General features: G+C 39.8%; 2 protein-coding genes across 5 annotated transcripts in view; both read right to left on the reverse strand.

Annotated features, from left to right (window-relative positions):
- The window catches only part of kif19 (kinesin family member 19), a 26,143-nt gene extending 12,144 nt beyond the window's left edge, over nt 1-13,999 (reverse strand). The window contains exons 1-2 of one of the 2 annotated variants that reach the window (XM_061706833.1): nt 13,641-13,999; nt 12,079-12,159 (exon numbers count right to left, since the gene is read on the reverse strand). In XM_061706833.1, coding sequence (XP_061562817.1) covers nt 12,079-12,159; nt 13,641-13,679 — 120 coding nt within the window. In that variant the 5' untranslated portion in view covers nt 13,680-13,999. Of the gene's footprint in view, nt 1-1,366; nt 1,565-12,078; nt 12,160-13,640 lie in introns of those variants that run through there. The other variant, XM_061706834.1, reaches the window with a different exon arrangement.
- A 1,070-nt stretch (nt 14,000-15,069) lies between these two features.
- The window catches only part of ttyh2 (tweety family member 2), a 37,291-nt gene continuing 31,293 nt past the window's right edge, over nt 15,070-21,067 (reverse strand). For 2 of the 3 annotated variants that reach the window (XM_061705972.1, XM_061705974.1), the window contains 4 exons: nt 19,614-19,799; nt 19,465-19,543; nt 17,846-17,872; nt 15,070-16,277 (listed from right to left, as the gene is read on the reverse strand). In XM_061705972.1, the coding sequence (XP_061561956.1) occupies nt 16,197-16,277; nt 17,846-17,872; nt 19,465-19,543; nt 19,614-19,799 (373 nt within the window). In that variant the 3' untranslated portion in view covers nt 15,070-16,196. The remainder of the gene's footprint in view (nt 16,278-17,845; nt 17,873-19,464; nt 19,544-19,613; nt 19,800-21,067) is intronic. The other variant, XM_061705973.1, reaches the window with a different exon arrangement.

Here is a 21,067-nt window from a genome sequence, read left to right on the forward strand (position 1 = left end):
GGTAATCTCATGGTGTATCACGGGACACATGCACGTGTCAGTCTAATTCATACTGACAGGCAACCTGAACACGGTTGTTTGGGTAACGCTACACACACACACGCACGCATGCACGATGATGTACCAAGGCTCTTGTACAGGCGCGGGGGTGCCGATAACGCGTCCGCTTCCATCTGTCGTTGGCTTTGAAACCCTAATTTGAAACCCTAGCCTTGGCTTCAAACCCTAATTCTGTCTTGAAACTTTATCATGATAACCTAACACTTGCTTGAAACACTAACCTTATCTTAAAACGGCTAATCCTGTTACATTAAAACACTAGCATTTGTTTGAAACCTTTGCTTTAAACCCTAACCCGAAACTCTAATCCTCTCTTGAAACCTTACGATGAAAGCCTTTCAAGCCTGCATTAGGATTTCAAATTAAGGATTTTAAGACAAGGTTAGAGTTCAAAACCAGGGCAAGGGTGTCCAGTTAAGGTTTCAAAACAGGGTTTCAAGTCACGGGATATGTTTCAAACGAGTTTTAGGGTTTTAAATTAGGGTTTCAAGCCTTGATTGGAGTCTCAAATCAGGGTTACGGTTTTGAAGTAGGATCTCAAAGCAAGATTAGGGATTCAAGTTTGGGTTTCAAAGTAGGGTTTCAACTAAAGACAGGGTGAAGATTTCAAATTAAAGTTATGGTTTCAAATTGGGGGTTAAACCAGCGTTGGGCTTTCAAATTAGGATTTTGGTTCAAGATTGGGGTTTTAAATTTGGGTACAAACCTGGGTTAGGGATTAATATGAGGGTTTCATGCCATAGTTGGGCTGTGAATTTGCAGTTTCAAGCCATGGTTAGGGTTTCAACTACCCTAACCCTGGTTTAAAGCCCTAATTGGAAAATCTAACCTTATCTTAAAACCCTTATTTAAAACACAAAACTTTGCTGAAAATCCTAATGTGAAACCCTAATCCTGGCTTGAAACCTTACTTTGAAACCCAAGCCCTGTTTTGAAACCCTCATATTCATCCCTAAACCAGGTTTGAAACCCCATTTTCAAACCCCAGTCCTGGCTCATAATCCTGATTTGAAATTCTAACCCTGACTCAAACCAAGGCTTGAAACCCTAATTCAAAACGACAATATCATTTTGCCAACCTAATTTAGACACCCACCCGCATTTGAGTAAGGTGGAATTTGTTTTGTCAAGGGGAAATTATTAATAGCAGTTGATTCAGTCAACAAGTAGATGGTGAACAACAGTGCTGTAGAAGATAATGTTTTCACACACACACACACACACACACACACACATGTGCAAACACAGACAAACACACAAAAGGTCAAAACAGATGGACGTCATCGTTTACGATTTTATAGCTCACGTTTGTCTGTCGTCTTTATGACGTCGGCCTCCAAGGTCACGGGGTCGGCTGCTTCCCATTTTTTTTCAAACGTGTGCCGGCAAGATTAAGACCAGCTCTTTTGTGTGTACGTGCGTGTGCGTGTGCGTGTTCGCGTATCTATCTGCACGGCACGTCCATCTGTCTTATTCCTCGGCTGCCATGGAGACGGCGAGTTTTCTGCGAAATGTAAAAATGGGGACAATGTGTAGAATCTAAAAATCTTGAAAGATGACTGACAGCACAGTGTACTATCGGTTAGCTTGCCTGCTTCACAGTTCTGAGGTTCGGGGTTCGAATCTCGTCTCCGGCCCCCTTGTGTGAGTACTTGCTTTTGCTTGCTGGCGTTCAGCCTTGACCATTTTCCAAGCAGACCAAGGACAAGAGAGGGGAGAAGAAGAAGAAGAGGGGAAAAAAAAAAAAAAAAAAAAAAAAAAAAAAAAAAAAAACAACTCTTCACATGGATTATACACCACTCAGGATCACCTTTCAGAGGCATCCAATAATCTGGCTTTTAACGACTTTGATCAGAAAAGGGGAAAATGCTCAAATTAAGCCCGATTGTCAGTATGTGTTTACAGTAAAGCCCCGCCTACTCACGGTTGTCTGTTCGCAAATTCACCTCATCTCTTTCCATAACACTTTAAAACAGGTAACCAACCTGGTGCCCGAGGGCAAGGGCCGCATGAGTAGCCTCTGGGCCTGATCTAAAAATAGCTCATCTGTGATGGGACATTGTGATTTTCTAGGAACTTTGTAAAAGTGATCATTTGAAAATATAAATACTTCTAGAGATTTATAGAAATAAAGTCGTACTCCGTAAAAGTTGGTACCGACCTTTTTAAATTACTGCTCAGAAATACAGTGAAGGCATTAATGTAACCAGTGTCGTCACATAGATGAATATCATTATGGAAAATAACACATAGCCCTGAAGGTAATAATTGGTGTCAAGGGAAGACTAATATCTTTGTTTGACAGGGAGGAGCCAAGTTTAGCCTGGGTTGTTAGGAGAAGTTAGGGGAGAGTTTTCGTTGCATGTGTTTTGAACACATGCGCATCTGTTAAAAAATTTTTAATCAAATCATTTGTGCGTCATTTATTTTTTATGGTGTAATGTTGTAAAATGAGTTTGATATTTAAGGATTTGGGGATAAGAGTTTATAGTATATTCACGGTTTAAACCTTTAATGTAGACAATTGTAAAACTTTTTCAGGGTGGCATCAATGACTCACATCTTTTCAGTATTCCTGGCAGGGTTTTACTACCAAGCACTTACAAAGTTGCTGATGTGCACCTCAGAAGTCAACAAATACTGAAAGTCGATGCAGTATGACTGTGGAGTGTAGCACAATAGTGCCTTTATTGAGTTGTTATTGAGGTTTTTATAAAAGCACAAGATAGAAAGACCCGCGTCTACCTGATTTGCGGCTCCAACCCGATCGGTAAAAAAAAGACATACAGCAACACCAGAAACAAACAAGTATGTGCAGTGCCATTGATTTTTTGTTTTTTCTTATCCATTTTTGAAAGGTTATCTGCTGTCTTCCGAAAAGAAAAGGCCACAAATAAAGAAAGTGCAACATTTGCCACCGTCGACCTTTTTCCGAAACCCAACCAAAGCGTCGGAAAGTTATCGGTAATCTGATAGAAAGGCTGCCATCTGCCCTCTGTGCGCCCCAAGAATGCTAGCCTGGGTCTCCTTTCAGGTGCAGTGTCGTCTCGCCGCTGTTATGTAAGACGTCTGCCTTGGCACTCTCCTCACAGTCGCGTTGTACACATTGAACCACACGGACGACAAGACCTCTACGCTGAAATTGTAAAAATGTCACAACTTTGTTGACTGTAAGGTAAAGGTTTTGATGGAACCAACATGGCACTGATAATTTACCTGTCTTACACCCACCACGCAAAATTATCACATTCAAGGTGTTTCCTTGGCAACTACAGTCAGAGGGCCAAACTGCCCCACACAGCAGATAAAGGACCAGGAGAGGTGGCCGGCTACAGCGCTCACCATGTGGAATGACAACATAACACAAAAATTGACAATAAAACAAATAATAACTAGTGACCTTAAATACACAATAACCAAAGAAAAACAAGATTAGACCTAGAAATAGCAAAATAAAGTGAAATGAATAGTGAAAAAAGAGAAAACATAAATACAATAATAAAAGAAAAATGCCAACAGCAATACGATAAACAATGACAAAGATGAATAGAAAAAACATAAAATAACCAATACAAAATTTAAATACAACGAATAACAAAAATGAAATACAATAAAATAAAAAAAAGTAATCAAAAAGACCAACAAAATAATAATAAATACATTGTAAACACTGCGATTGGCTGGCAACCAGTTCAGGGTGTACCCCGCCTCCTGCCCGATGATAGCTGGGATAAGCTCCAGCACGCCCGCGACCCTATTGAGATGTGGGAGGAAACCGGAGTGCCCGGAGAAAACCCACGCAGGCACAGGGAGAATATGCAAACTCCACACAGGCGGGGCCGGGATTTGAACCCTGGTCCCCAGAACTGTGAGGCAGATCTGCTAACCAGTTTTCCCACCGTGCCGGCAACAAATAATTACTCAAATAAAAAAAACACAGTATGTTGCAATATTATTAGAACATAGCCTCTCTTGTTACCAGGTCAGCATTGCAAATGAGACTCTGTTCTCAAATGATCTACCTGGATAAACAAGGGTAAAATAAAATTAAACGTAGCGAAATGTGGTCACCAAAATAAAGCAGCAACAGTGCTAATCCACTGCAAAGCTCAATAATAACATGCCGGTGTCATTGTCATGCATGAGCTCATAGCAAACAAACATGTTATGAGTGTGGCATTACATAAAATAAATCATTTATTTAGCTCCTTAAAGCCACCATGGATAGGAAGAAAATGAGATTGTCCACTGGAAGAAAGACACATATTCACTTATCGGCAGGTGAGATAGTTAATGTATCATTGATGATGATCCCATAATAGAAATCTGCCTCCCAGCAGGCTATCAATGAACTCTGCAGTGGACTTGCAATTTTGAAGTCAAATGGGAACAAGAAGAACTCATCGTGATGAGTGCATGTGCTCCTCATCCGTGATGATAAGGGCCAAACGTGTGTTTTGCCAGATTGCCACTTCACTAGTCCTGAGCCCCCTTCAGGGTCCCACTCGGCACCCACTCCTCCCTCCCACCCTCGCTGGTTGAAAATAAGGAAACACATTTATAACTGCACGACTTGACTTTTTCCATTCATTTCTTGCAAGAAAGAAGAGAAACTGCATCGAGAAGATGTGTGGAATGCGACTCGGCCGCTGTCCCACTTTTACAAAACACCGGGGACGCAATTGTGACCACAAACATACAACTGTAAAATAAATAATAATGACAAATACAATAAATTACGTAAAACAAAAAGTTACAAAACTTACATTAAATAAATCACAAAAATAAAATTGGTTAAAGTTAAATCAACTAGATAAAATAAATAACTGATAATCAAATACAAATAACAGAATCAAATATAAAAATAAAACAAATACACAAAAATATTCATGTAAAATAGGCGATCAAATGCATCAATTGGAAAATGAGCCACTTGCTGCTTCACCAAGACACATATCTTATTATCTGATCACATGCAGCCTGTTACATTTCCATTACGTACAGCAATGGGTCTCAAACTTTTTACACCAAGTACCATCTAAAAAAATACTTTGATCTTCAACTTCCACCATCATGACCAATATAAAATACAGTGGTGTAGTTGGCCTAATTGTCATTTGCAGGGGTTTTATTTATAAAAATGGCATATTTAATACTATTAGGTAGCGTTTCAACATCTGAACTTTATTTAGGATTAATCGTAGGCACTTTAAATGGTGTGCAGACTTCCATTTACAATGAGTTTGAATATGATTGGTTATTGCTGAAGACAGCCACATCCCACTTATGAGACCGTGTGCACACTTATGCAACTGCATTATTTCAGTTGTTTGTTTTTAATTCCCCTCCCCAAAAAGTTTTCAATTGAGTTGTATAGCTTATAAATCACGTTAATGGTTGAAAATGCTGTGAAATGACTAATCTTGGTCTCATTTTCTGCTCACTGCAGGAAAGCAAAGCACGAAAACCAAAAAGTATCCCAGTCGTTTCCACGTAATCCCACATTAAGGACAGACAAACAGCGCAGAATAACACTCTTTGGATGGGATAAGGAGCACAGGGGAGATTATCCACTTTCCCGGCTCAGATCGTCTATTTGCGCCCACTTGGAAGAAAAAGAAGCTCGTCTGCTGCCTTTTTGCAGCCTCTCTCATCTCACTTTTGCACCGCCTCTTCAAAAAACAACGAGAACAGCGTGTTGGGAGAGGTTAAAGAAAGGGGTTAACAAGGTCACATTTGCAACAAGGACAAAGAGGAAGAGTCAAGTTGTGCCACTTGAAGCTCATTTTTTGTCCCGTGAAAAATCTTTTTAATAAAGCATAAAGACCTGAGATGTTCCTTTGTTGTCATAATGAGAGCGTCCATTGTCCTCCATGATGTGGTTTTCACTATGAAAAGATGCCTGTGGAACATCAGCCATGACCACGGATGCATATGCAGGACAGTATACAGTAGCCCAAGCACATCTAGTTATTATGAAAATAATACAAATATAAAATCTAAATGAATAAAATAAAAGATTAATGATGCCACAATATGAGGAAAACCTGAACAAGCCAGTGAGAGCCAATGAAATGAGTCATGTTTAAAAGATAAAAACAAAAAAAAACATTATAAATTAAGCAAGAAATGTATAAATAAAAAAATTACAATATTAAATGATGAATAAAATAAATAATTACAAGAGTAAATAAAACATAAAATTAAATATAAATAGAAAATACATTACATAAACATGTATATAAATATTAAAAATAAAACATAAATAACAGCAAAACTAAAACAAAAAAATTGTACAACAAAAATGGAAAGAAAAGTGGGATTTACGAATAAAAAGAAATGAATGAATTACAACATAGAAAGATGCCTAGCAAAAATAACAAATAATAAAAATAATACATTAAAAAATGGAAGATTAAATGAATAACAGCAAAATGAAATTTCAATAAATAATATACATCGCTCAGTTTTCTAGAGCATTGTCCAGAAAAGTTTGCCTTCACAAAAATTAAAAACAAATACCGTAAAATAAATTTTAAGAAATCCTATTTACATAGACAACATAAAATAAAATGTACTAAAATAAAAAGAAAATAATGATATAAATCAAATAAATAATGGCAAAAATGAAGATCAAATTTATAATAACAACAAAATAAATAATTAAAACAAAAAATTATATAAAATAACGTTAATATATCATATCCATCCATTTTCTGAGCCGCTTCTCCTCACTAGGGTCGCGGGTGTGCTGGAGCCTATCCCAGCTGTCATCGGGCAGGAGGCGGGGTACACCCTGAACTGGTTGCCAGCCAATCGCAGGGCACATAGAAACAAACAACCATTCACACTCACATTCACACCTATGGGCAATTTAGAGTTGTCAATCAACCTACCATGCATGTTTTTGGGATGTGGGAGGAAACCGGATTGCCTGGAGAAAACCCACGCAGGAACGGGGAGAACATGTAAACTCCACACAGGCGGGGCCGGGGATTGAACCCCGCTCCTCAGAACTGTGAGGCTGACGCTCTAACCAGTCGCCCACCGTGCCGCATATATCATATCATTTAACTAAATAAAGTATCTAAAATCATATGTAGAAACAGTGCTAAACCACCGCAAACTACAAGCACAATCATAGATTTTTCTCTTGTTGATACTTTTCTGTAAATAATACTGTTACATTAAATGACATTAATGATTTCAATTATAATAGGTCTAACTGAAATATGCAGGTGTATCTAATATTGTGCCATCTTTCCTTACTTTTCCCCCCTCATTCTCACACATGAGAACGCGGGACTACAGAGCGACAGGAAGAAGAAGAAGAAGAAGAAGAAGAAGAAGAAAAACACAAACAATGGCGCTGACCTTGTCTGGGTGTCTCCATGGCGACCAGGCCCGGGCCATAAAGCCTCCTCACTGTGTGCCACTGTCAAAGCCTGAAGACCAGTTCGACAGGCTTTTGAAAACACTAAAAACCCGTTATGCGGTGGCAATGTGATCAGATGATAATGTATTTGGTGAAGCAGCATGTGACTCACAATGCAATGTGATCACTGAATGCCTCATTCAGAGTGGCAGTTGTCCTGTACGTTTGTGATCACGAGGCGGATCGATGTTTGGAAGACTTTTTGTCATCACTAACATATCTCTGTATTTTCAACACTGCAAATACATTTTTCATTCCCTCATTCATAAATCCTTGCCACTACTACACCCCGGAAAGCGTGACAGGTGGTCGCTGAGTAGCGGTTTTGAGAGGACGAGCAGGTGGCAAGGAGGCTTACTTAACCTGAGCCACAAGACGTCCAATCAGCTCATCTCGTCGTCGTGCTCTCTGCCAGGACAGCAACCCCACCGTAATCTGTCTGAGCGCTACGTGCACGCCATATGGTCTTCAAGAGCCGCATGAACTTTGTAGAGGGGCTTTGTAAACAGACCTGGGGTGTCAAGTTTTGCGAGGGTGTGGGCAAAAGTATTAGGGATCATTCAACGGGAGAAATTGTACAGTGCAGCGCACAAGTTCTTCTGATGGCTGTCACATTTATACTAAACCTTGAGTCGCCTCCTGGTCCCAAACATACAATTGTTTACACTTACGTTACGTAGAACAGGCAGTAAGTACAAAAACCAGTGAAAAGATTGGGCAATGAGCCACGTGCCGCTTCATCCTTATCTGATCACATGTAGCAGTCAGCTCTGATATAGTTCTGTCACAATTGTATGTTTGTGATCACAACTCATGTTTCGTACGTGATTTAACAGTTTTTTCAAAATAATTATTAAATCTATAAAAACAATAGACAGTGGCACTTTGAGATACCTTTTTAATTCTTTCCAGATCATGCTCGCAAATAAAAAACATTCACATCTTAAATCATTTGTACCCATTGACAGTAATAGAAATACCAATAATCCGTTGCAGCCTCCCCCCCCAAAATTTTTTTTAGTGTTGTTAGATGAGAAAAAATAGCACATACAAAAGAAAAATGTATGCGTTTTCGGCACCTTTTTTTTTTGCTTTTGTGCTGCTCCTTCTGGTCTATGCGCTTTGGCCACTGGGGGCAGTATAATAGACAGAGACACATGAAGAAGAGATATACAACAAATTGGGTAACTCGTCTCTCAATGTACCACTGTAGAATTGCTTGATGGAGTCGTTCTTGCATATCTAATCAATTAAATTGGAAGAATATAAAAGTGGCCCTTGCATCTTTCGATTTCTCCGTTTGCGGCCAAAATTCGCAAACACCTCATGTACACAATATTACATACATATTACAATATTACATATTATGATATAATAAACGTGCAAAATTATGCTCCCCAGCATTTCTGTAATGTTGTTGTTGTGACGCTTCCCTCTATCCTCTCCATTCATACCCTCTGCCGTTAGCCCTTCTCATGACAGTTTCCCACAATCGCTCACTGCATCACTCATGAGCATAAGTTGCGTAAACCGCGTGTCGTGAGCCCTCTCCTCGTAGAAGCAAACATTGCGGTTTTAATGAGGGCGTGAGCGGGGCATGCACGCGGGAACTGTGTCAGCACCGACGGGGGCTCTGATCCCCATGTAGTTGTTCTTGATGATGATGATGATGTCATGTTGCTCATGTTGTCCCTGAGCCTCAATTGAATTACAACCCAGGATGTGGGCAAACAAACAGGTCTGATCCTGGGCGGAGGCGGGATTATCCATTTCTGGAAGTGCTCTCCAGGCCACAACAACACCCTTACATGATGATGATGATGATGACATCCGAGACTGGGTTGCCAACCCAGTTGCGGTGGGCAGGCAACCCAGTTGCGGTGTCTCGGATGTCATCATCATCATCATCAATTTCCTCGGGCCCCGAGCTGAAGGGGGCCCTGATAGTGTCCCGCATCAATGACAGAACAATGGCACTGCTTTAGACGTTGCAACGACAACATGATGGGAATCCCCCGTGTAGGGCCCTTTAATAGCTGCTGCTGGGTACTTAGGGGCCCAGAGCGACGGCTGATATCTGTTCATATCAATGACATGGCTCAAAGCCTTGTAGACACTGCATTGACACATCGGGTTCAGGAATTTCCCTAAAGGCCGCCGGACACCGAGCGATGCGGCCGAACCCGACTGAACTCTCGCGTGGTGCGTGGGGTTCGGCAACTATTTTCGTAAGCGGCCGCGCGGTGGCCACTAGTTTTGCCATGATTCAAAATTGGAATCACAGTTGCACAATGTAGCACCTCAGATTACATTCAATCAAAATACGCATAAGCATTCACACGCTATAAATACTGTACATTTTGGGGTTTTAAGTTAGCGAGGCCCAGCCGGCCGCCGCCAAGCCATACAAATACAGTATATAAACTTTACATTTATTGTGTTTTACAGCAATACTGAACTAGATTTAGAATTTCATCATATGTACCCTGGATAAAAGGTCAAAGCTTGCAATCTCTGTCCCCAAAATTGTACGTCGGCTGAGCCTTTCAATATATACATATCGCTGACTCTTTTTATGGTTTAATAAAAGTGATAAAGTACAATACATTGTATGTGCAGCTTCAAAAGCCTATTCAGGCTCCCTGTTCAGGGCGTCCATATATCCAAACGCTTGATGTGCGGGTGTGAGTCGCCAACTGTCATTTTTTTGCAATGGTCCGGTCTAAGTTGGGTTCGGCCGCATCACGCAGTGTGTGGCCAAGCTAAAGGGCACCCCTGCTAGCAAACTTGTTTCCATCCATCCATTTTCTGTGACGCTTATCCTCACAAGGGTCGCAGGCATGCTGGAGCCTATCCCAGCTATCTTTGGACGAGAGGCGGGGTACACCCTGAGAGTGTCGCCAGCCAATCACAGGGCACAGAGAAACAAACAACCATTCGCACTCACATTCACACCTACGGGCAATTTAGAATCTTCGATCAACCTACCACGCATGTTTTGGGGATTTGGGAAGAAACAGGAGTGCCCGGAGAAAACCCACGCAGGCACGGGGAGAACATGCAAACTCCACACAGGCGAGGCCAGGATTTGAACTCCAGTCCTCAGAACTGTGAGGCAGATGTGCTAACCATTTGTCTACCGCGCCACCCGCAAGCTTGTTTTGGGTTTTTTTTTTTGGGTGGGAAAGGCTCCATGGGCCTCTTTGTATCCATGGGCTCCCATTGTATCGAGAAACACCCTTGATGATGTCGCCATGTCAACTGTCGTCATGCCCGACGCCGTTACTCTACTCGTGCCAGTCACGACGATCATTAGCGCCGCCGCGCTCCCTAAACGAGGCCCACTGGGCAATGGCGTCAAATTGACAACACTGCAGCTCCAGCTGCACCTCATTCTCGTGTGACGCCAGTGTAGCGGTTCACATAGCTCACACCTGGGATGAGTTCCAAGGAAACAGAAAGCGGAAGGCAGTAACAAACACTGGAAGAGCCATTTTGGCCATTTCCATGTTTTGAAAATTCAGCCCCTGAAGCCAGTTTCAATTTGCAAGGTGGAACATGGTCAACTTGTCTTTTATGCAAAGACCCACAAAAAAGTCTCAAGAGGCCACATGTGAAAGCACACAGGAAGTCAGCCATTTTGGTTTGAAGTGGTTATTTTAGGGTCATTTTGCCCATTCGTGGTGGTGCTTCGAATTTTGTCAAAATTTAGCCCTGAATCCAGTTTTAGTTAGGAACGAGGAACTGACTTGAGTTCTTTATCATGGGCTGACCCACGAAAAACATTCAAGTAGCCATGCCTGAAAAGACATAGGAACCTTGCCATTTTGGTTTGAAGGGGCCATTTTAGGGTCATTTCAGAAATTACCAGGGTTCCTTTGAATGTTTTGAAAATACAGCCTCTGAAGCCAGTTTCACTTAGCAACAAAACTTGTTCCAGTTGGTCATCATGAGTTGACCTACAAAAAAGTATGAAGAAGCCATTTGGTTCAAAGAGATCATTGTTGGGTTAATTTGGTCATTTTCAGATTTGATTGTTTTAAAAAATTCAACCCCTGCAGTCAGTTTAATTTAACAATATGAAACTTGGTTGGCTTGTTTATCATGAGTATTCCCACCAACAAGACTAAAACCATGCCCAAAAAACACACAAAAAAAGTCTCCCTTTTTGGTTTGAAGTGGCCATTTTAGGGTTATTTTGCCCATTTCCAGCAGTCCTTCAAAAAATAACAAATTCAAAACTTTAAATCTCTAACAAAAGGAATTTGTGAAAATTCGGCCCCCAAAACCAGTTTAACTTAGCAACATGAAATTTAGTTAGCACGTCAAAAAGTCTCATGAAGCCATGTCCGAAAAGACACAGGAAGTCAGCCATTTTGCTTTGAAGCAACCAATTTAGACTCATTTTGACTTTCACCCTGCATGATTTCTTACTTGTCACCGAATGAGACACTTGATGTCGCGGCTGACACCTTATACGCCCTGACGTAAGATGACCTCCGGGTCCACCTTGCCATGCACAAACCCTCCTGACCACACACAAATACACGCACACAAGTACGATCAAAGCTCGGTGCGCTCACCTGTTCGTCCAGCCGGTGGGCCACGATGGTCGCCGCCTCCTCCTGCTCGCCATCGCTGAGGGGTCGAATCCTCAAGGCCACCTGCACCGGGACAGGCACACGCAAATAAACACGGGGAAACCCCAACAATTGACTTCTTGCAAGAAAGAGGAGAAATTGTTCAGAGAAAAAAAGACAATGCAGTATACAAGGTCTTGTGACTAACAAGGCAACTGCTGTCACAATTATCCTAAACACTGAGCTGCCTCGAGATCACAAACATACAATTGTTCCACATAACCTCTTCCAAGTAAGGTAGCATGTGGCTCATCACCTAAGATTATTTTTGTCACGAAGCATCTTTAAACTAATGAGAGCTACTCTGAAGTTAAGTGCAAATTAGACGGGTATTCATTAATTAACAGCGTGTTTATATGTGGCGTCATTCCATTTGTGGTCAGTCGAAAGTGTGTTGGGACAAGAGAGGCTCGGTTTCGACTGACACAAGCGCTTCAATAATTCATGTTATTGCTATGAGTCGTTGCACAAACCATTAATCATGCTTCAATGTATTTGTATTGTTGTTGGTTTTTTTTTTTGTGCAAACACAACATGGGCAGATTTTTTTTATATAGTTCTACTGTTTTTGAAATGTTACATAAGAAAGTATTTTAAAACGCTTCTACTTTTGTAAAAAAATAAAATAAAATAACAAAATCAAACAAATACCTCTTAGCTTTTGGGTTTATTCTGATTAGCTCAAGGACGGGCAAACTTTTGTGCCTTAAGGCCACATTTGATTTTTTAAAATTGAATTGAAAAGAGGTGCCAGGTCAGATGAGGCTAAGAAAAAAAAATATATATATATTCTAATGTGTAAATGTACTGTTTATAACTAATTCAATTAGCTTTAACTATTTAACAAACAGGCGGCTTCGCCTGTGTGGAGTTTGCATTCTCCCCCCGCCGTGCCTGCGTGGGTTTTCTCCGGGCACTCTGGTTTCCTCCCACATCCCAAAAACATGCGCGGTAGGTTAATTGACGACTCTAAATTGCCATATATATTTGTACATTATGCATTATACATATATAATATATATAATACAACACACTATATATATATATATATATATATATATATATACTATACTATATAAATATATATTATACATATATATATATATATATATATATATATATATATATACTATACTATATAAATATATATTATACATATGTATATACATATAAAATCAAGCAACCAATTATTTTTTTCCACTTACGATAAATTAGGCAATTATTTAATGCAGATGGTGAATATTTTTTAAACGAATAAATATATTTTAATTCATAAATTTTAGGACTGTTTTGATCATGTAAATGTTCTGGATTAGACTGCGCAGAGTTTACCTAATAAAGTGTCCCGTCCATATTCATCTTTTTCTGAAAAGTCAGCATCTTCAGTATTTGCCTGCTAATGTAAGTGATAATTGTAATAATAATTACAAATGATGTATATTAAAGTGATACATTGTTGCTTTAAAAACGATATACAATACTGTGCTAGTTCGGTTTGAGCTCACCGTCAGTTGGTGCTCCTTCGACTCTCCGGTGTCCTTCATCCTCACTTCGGGTCACTCACAGCCGAGCTTCGAGTGCATCACACCGGACTCGTTTGGACCGTCCGACCGGCATGCCCCGGCCTCCTCCTCCTCCTCCTCCTTGTTGTGGAGCCACCTGCTGCGCCTCGCTCTCCTCACCCGGACCTCCTTTTTGCCTTCCTTCTCTTTCTTTCTTCGCTCCGAGCGTCCGTCCCGCGCCGTCTTCAACGCCGCGTCCCGGCCGGCCCGAAAGCGTCGATGGTCGGCCGCGGGAGGCGCGCTTTTCCGGTGGGTGAGCCGGTGCCAGGTAAGTACCTCACCTCTCCTCGAGCCTGCTGCTGAGTGACTGCTGCCGACTGACTGTACGTGCGCGTGCGTGTGAGCGCGTCTCGGTGCACGCGCACGTCGCCCCTGGAGACTTGACCACGGTCAACAGTGCCACAGGCGCACCACGTGACGTGAAAAATATTCGACACTTAGTTTTGTCTTTAAAAAAAGATATTTGATTTACTTAATAACATAAAATGACATTTGAGATTTTAAGAAATACCTAAATAAGGACTTTTTGGACATTTTATTTATTTATATTTACAGAGGATATAGCTAGTGTATTTACATTTGAGATAATCTGTCATTTTAGATATAAAACACGCTTAAAAAATGACAACAAAACTAGATTTTAGGGAAACTTTTTTTTTTGCAGAAGATACAATTAATATAATTTGAAAGAACAGGACAAGATTAATCCAGTGTATTCATTTGTAATTTGAATAAATATTTTTGGAGATCCTACAGCTCTTTTCAGACACCTGCTGGAGAAAATACTCCAGCACTGTTGTGGGCAGTTTTCATCTTCAAGATTCATGTGATTTATTAATCTACATTCTGATAACACAGACCTTTTAGATAAAAAAAAATGTTTAAAAAAATTGTAGGTCATACATAAATATTAGGAACTTTTTGGAGTGTTTTTAAAAAAGATGACAGAAGTAGTTTATTTAAATGTGGTAACATTTTAGATATTTAAACACATTCTGACACGTCATGCGTGCATAATAGCAGGCACGTGCACAGATAGCCACAAGGTGGTGCTCAAGCACCTGCCCTTTTGCCCTGGATGAAAAAAAAAAGAAATCCCCTTTTTGCTGCAGCCCAAATATATATATATTTTTCGATTGAGTTATACAGATGATAGGTAAACTAAAACTGGAAAACAACATTTGTCTTTTCTTATTTTTATAAATCACAAAGCCTTGCCATTTAAAAAGGGGTGTTTTAACATGAAAAAAAACCAAAATATTTTTGGAGCTTTACAGCTCTTTGTCAACACCTGCTGGAGGAAATAATATAACCTAACTATATGTTAGTTACATGATATGCTAACACACACAAACACACGCGTACAGCCATACTAAAAACGTATTTATTCAACACACACAGGGTCACAAAAGCTTTTTGGCCCCACAAAGAATTAGGCATCACTCTCAGCGCCTGTACACAGTGTGACATGCTGAAACAAAAGTTAAAAACTGCATGAATTATTATCATTATTATTTTTTATATTAATTATTATTAGCCAACGCTCAAAGGAAGCTGTTTACCTGAATGTGGTGGTTAAAAGCAGCAGCACAACAGCTTCTGGTGTCAGGCTTAAGGGCAGTTTTCAATTAGTTGATATGCACAGAAAAATGTATATTAATGGTTCTTCAGTGAGTAGAAAAACAAACCCAAAAAATATATTTAAAAATGGCACAAACAATAATTACAAAAAATAAGTTGTACAAATTATTTACAGGTGTTTCAATGTCGTACCTGGAGATTTGCGCACAGAAAAGTGAGCCAAAAAAAAAAAAAAAAACATTTTACCACAGTGCCATCATTTTCCACGCATATTCTATAACACAGGTGTCAAACTGGCGGCCCGGGGGCCAGATCCAGCCTGCAACATCATTTTTTGTGGCTCGCGAAAGCAAATCATGTGTCGACTTCATGTTTCTTCTGAAAATACCAAAATTGGTGTCTTTATTTGTATAATGTTGAGATATTGCAAGCATTTATGTTTTCTAAATAAATGTAATAATAGTTGACATTTTTTTATTGGCTTCTGATTTCAAAACTAGTTATCCATCAATTTGTTGTGTATGTCATTAAATTAGACTATTTTACATGGGTTCACAGTCATAATGGCCCTCCGAGGGAAGCCATAACTACAATGTGGCCCACGACAAAAATGAGTTTGACACCCTTGCTCTATAATAACAGCAGTGGAGTATAAAACAGAAAAATCTTGTCAAAAATGTACTTTTTTGTTCTCCTTGCTTGTTCTTAAATATATTTTTTTAGCTTTCTTGGCTTCGGTAAAGGTGCCACCAAGGACAGAAATGTGCACACTTGTTTCTTTAGAACTTTTAAGAAAGTCTTTTCTCACGTTTCAAACTCCAGGGGTAACGTCTCATAAGCCAAACGTGTCCCCAGCTCACCTTCATGTCCGTAACACACAACAACAGTGGTGTGTCCCTGAAGAAAATTTCCAAAAGATTACACTTGAAAGTCGTTGCCGAAATGTTGACGCTGCTCCTCGGTCATGGACAGGTAGGTGGCCCTCATGCTGGGGGAGTACTGGGATGACACAACATGACGGAGGTGAGACTGCTTCAAGAGGAATTTTGTGCCATTCCATTTAAAAAAAATAAAAAATAAAAAATACATATATATATATATTTTTTTTAAATCAAACCACTTTTTTTGTCTGCTTGGAATGAGAATAGATTGAATTTGCCAGGGGAATATTCATTTAAAATTCATTAAATGAGCCAAATATGGCATAGCTAGATAAATAAAAAAACAAACAAACAAACTGGCAATTGAGATTAAGAAAATGCTACAAAAATGACAAAAACACAGAGGATATACAGTAACTAATACTATTTAAAGTTAATTAATGGTCTTTAATTAATTCAAATAATTGTTTTTATATCATATATACAGTGTCATGACAGTTAGTTTTAGAGCTCCTATACAGGTCTTTGTTGACCCTGCTGTAGGAATTTAAAAAAAGAATACATTCATAAATAAATTAGCATAATACACAAATTTTTTAAAAACAACAAATTCATTGGAAATTGAAATAAAAGAAAATGGTATACAAATTAAGTCATAACTAGAATTAATATAATGAAAAATGAAAAAGGCATATTATTACTTTCGTTTTTTTTTTTTATTAGAGCCATTTTTGCATTGGATATAATTTAAAATAATTAATGAAATTTGAGCGGCATGGTGGGCGACTGGTCACATTCACACCTACGGGCAATTTAGAGTTGTCAATTAACCTACCATTAATTTTTTGGGGATGTGGGAAGAAACCGGAGTGCCCGGAGAAAACCCACGCAGGCACGGGGAGAACATGCAAACTCCACACAGTCGGGGCTGGGATTTGAACCCCGGTCCTCAGAACTGTGAGGCAGATGTGCCGCCTAATTTCTTAATTTTCATATATAATATATATGACCTGACGTTTAATTTTCAAATGTCATTCTTTGTTGACACCTGCTGCAGGAAATAAAAATGAAAATATATTTTTTTCAGAGGATATACTTAATATAATTAATATAATAGGATAATACATTTCTAACATTTTAACATATAATATAAACTCTCATTTAAATAATAATTTTTAAATTTAAAAACAATTATTTTTGTTGGTTGAAATCTGCTGGAGGAAATAAAAATGAATAAATTAACAAAACAACTATTTTGCCTAATATGGGAAAGGTACACACACACAAAACATCGCATCGCGCCCAAATTAACCATAACACAACAAACTAATGAAAGCCTGAATGTTTCAATTTAGACAATGGGCTTTCTACATTTAAATTGCATATTTTCCACCAGATGACGCTACTTTATTTCCCATTTAAGGCATGCAGTAAAATTTTGTGTCAGTATTTAAGTAGTAGTCTAAGTCAAATCTCACAAATTCATCATCATAATAATAATACTGTATACAGACAAAAAAAATTCAATTCATCAAGCTGAAATTGCAAGACAGTCATGCAAGACAGTACACAAACTAAAGCCCCCCCCCCACCCCCCACACACCCCCGGTGGCCATGTAAGTGGGGAAAATGTGTTTGGGGAAAGTGAGAGATGGGATGGAAGAGTTGCAAGAAAACAAGACTTACTCGGCTTCTATACGGCTGAGAGTATATCTTCAAAATTTGATTGAAATAAAAGAAGAAGAGACATGACGGACAAACGAGCAATAAAATAAAATAATTAAAAAGCTGTTAGCCAAAAAGCAACAAACACACAGCTGCACAGTTTGAAGCATGGGAGAGAAATGAATTCAACTTTATTGACAGAAGCAGCAAAGCAAAACGGCATCAAGAGAAACATTATTTAAAGAGGAAAGAAAATGGAAAATTAACTTTTTTCTCCTTAAAACAAACATAATGGATATGAAAATGGAACCAGCATTGCTATTTCTGTCCAAACGAGGAGGGTCCTTTGAAGGTCCCAAAAGAAATATAAATAAATAAAGAAACGAAACGAAACGTGCGTTGCCCACATCGTCGTCATCTCCCGGGGGAGTTTGTCGCTAAACGATGTTCACGTCGCCATGAAATATTAACCGCGTTACTTCCCCTCTGCTCCATATGTCAGCATACACTTACACAGCAAAGAGGAAAAGTACGAAATAATACATCGAAAAACCTTATTTCTTAGTGTGTAATGTGGCATATCTTAACAGGAAGATTTTTGTACCGGGCAATGGCGTTGCATAAGTTCTCCCAAGCAACAAGTGACAACAGTGCACAACTTTATTGCTGCAATTTCCCTGATTTTGTGGATTATTTCTAGTTGTGTTTATTTCTGTTGTGCAAGGAGGCGATTATTATGATTAGCCTGCGAGAGGCGCTATTACATTCCTCATATGACAATTTTTTGACAGTAGATTATTTCATGTCGTGGGTTTATTTCTATTGTGCAAGGATATATATTAGATTAGATTAGATTAGATAGATAGATAGATAGATAGATAGATAGATAGATAGATAGATAGATAGATAGATAGATAGATAGATAGATAATGAATTCTGCCTAGCAACAAGTGACAAAAATGTACAACTGCATCACTGCAACATCCCTGATTTTCTGGATCTTTTCTCGGCGTGGTGTTTATTTCTATTGTGCAATGTGGCGGCACTTGATAAATTTTTTTACTGCCAACCAACAAGTTATAAGGGTGTACAATTTTACTTTGGATTATTTCTAATCATTATGTTTATTTCTATTGTGCAAGGTGGCGGTTACCATGAATAACTGGCGAGAAGAGCGATGGAACTCATCACATGATGCGTACATTACATGAACAAATGTATCTTGGACTATTTTTTAACTCTGTGGATTATCTCTAGTCGTCTTGTATATTTCTTTTGTGTAAAGTGGTGAGTGTCATGAATAACCGACAACGGGAGCAATTGCATTCCTCATACATGTAAATTGAGTGACCGAGCATGGCGTGGATTATTTTTATTCTGTGTGGATTATGTGGATGATTATCTCTAGTTGTGATGTCTATTTGTATTTTGCAAGGTGGCGGAGCTTGGCAGGCATTGGGAGTGCACAAAGCTCGCCTAACAACAAGTGATAATTCCGGTTAAAAAAAAAAAAAAAAAAAAAAAGTAGAGGTCTCACTGAATTTTAAAGCATTCAAACACTTCACCATATGGGATGATTTCCTAAATTGCTGTTTTATGTTTGGAGATTAAATGATGCTCACACAAAGGACTCGACCTACCGACGGTGGCGGCGAGCCTCGTCCAATCAGAGGGACGTTCTCGTAGCGAGGATTCCCTCCGAACAGAGCCGCCTGGTTCCTGAGAAAAAGCAAGACGAGTCAAAGAACATCAGCATCATCGACAACGTAGACGAGCTTGATGTCCTCACATATAGTCGCCCATGGGGGCGTTGGAGAGTGGAGGTGCGGGGGGCTGCAGGCTGTTCTGGCTGCCCATGCTGCTGCTGTAGCTGCAGAAGCTGTGCACAGTGGTGTGGTTCTGGTTCTGCGACCCCATTCGGTTGCGCCGAGGGTTGAAGGGATCCTCCTCGTCTATGTCGTCGTAGTCCTGCTCGCTGAGGGTGGCGGCAGGCGGAGGGGCGGCATTTAGTTAGCAGCCTGTCAACTCGTTCATAATATCCAATGAGGGGGGCAAATGGTTTACACAGTTTATTACTGAAACTTTCCCGACTTTGTGGATTATTTTCAATTGTTGTGTTTATTTCTATTGTGCAAGGTGGAGGTTATCATCAATAACCAATTTAAGGATCATTCGCATTAATCATAGGAGATTTACAGTACTTTGCTTGAGCATGTGCCAGTCTAAGACCGAGAGTGCTGTGGATAATTAGTTTTATTATGTGGATTATTTCTAGGCGGCACGGTGGCCGACTGGTTCGAGCGTCAGCCTCACAGTTCTGAGGTGCGGGGTTCAATCCCCGTCCCCGCCTGTGTGGAGTTTGCATGTTCTCCCCGTGCCTGCGTGGGTTTTCTCCGGGCACTCCGGTTTCCTCCCACATCCCAAAAACATGCATTAATTGGAGACTCTAAATTGCCCGTAGGCATGACTGTGAGTGCGAATGGTTGTTTGTGTCTATGTGCCCAGCGATTGGCTGGCAACCAGTTCAGGGTGTACCCCGCCTCCTGCCCGATGACAGCTGGGATAGGCTCCAGCACTCCCGCGACCCTAGTGAGGAAGCGGCTCAGAAAATGGATGGATGGATTATTTCTAGTCATTGTGTTTATTTCTATTTTGCAAGGCAGTGATTATTATGAATAACTGGCAAGAGCTGAAATGGCATTAATCATGTAACATTCAAACAATCATGCACGCATTTATCCTTATGCGTCGGAGCATGCCGTGAACTATTTTCTGACTACTGTATTACTAGTTGTGTGGAATATATCTAGTCATTGTGTTTATTCCTGATTCGTGTTTATTGTGCAAGGTGGCTCTTATCATGAATAACTGTCGAGAGCAACAATCGCATTAATCATAAAACACGTATACTGCACGCAAGCATGTGCCTGAGTATGTTATGAAAAAATTTTTTTGACTCTGTGGATTATTTCTAGACATTCTGCTTATTCTCATTGTGCAAAGTGGCGGTTATCATGAATAACTGAGGAGAGGATCCCAATAATAGTTTCACATCTACAGTACTTTGCACACGCATGAGCCTGTGCATGACTGAGTATGCCGTGGACTATTTCTTGAGTCTCATAGTATGTTTTTATGTCTCAAAGTATTTACAGTACTGTCAAAATGGCTGTCTATCGTTATACTAGAGCGGCTCCAACTAACCGGAGACAAATTCCTTGTGTGTTTTTGAGATAAAGAGGA

Source organism: Phycodurus eques, chromosome 19 (genome assembly GCF_024500275.1).
Source record: "Phycodurus eques isolate BA_2022a chromosome 19, UOR_Pequ_1.1, whole genome shotgun sequence".
NCBI classification, from domain to species: Eukaryota; Metazoa; Chordata; class Actinopteri; order Syngnathiformes; family Syngnathidae; genus Phycodurus; species Phycodurus eques.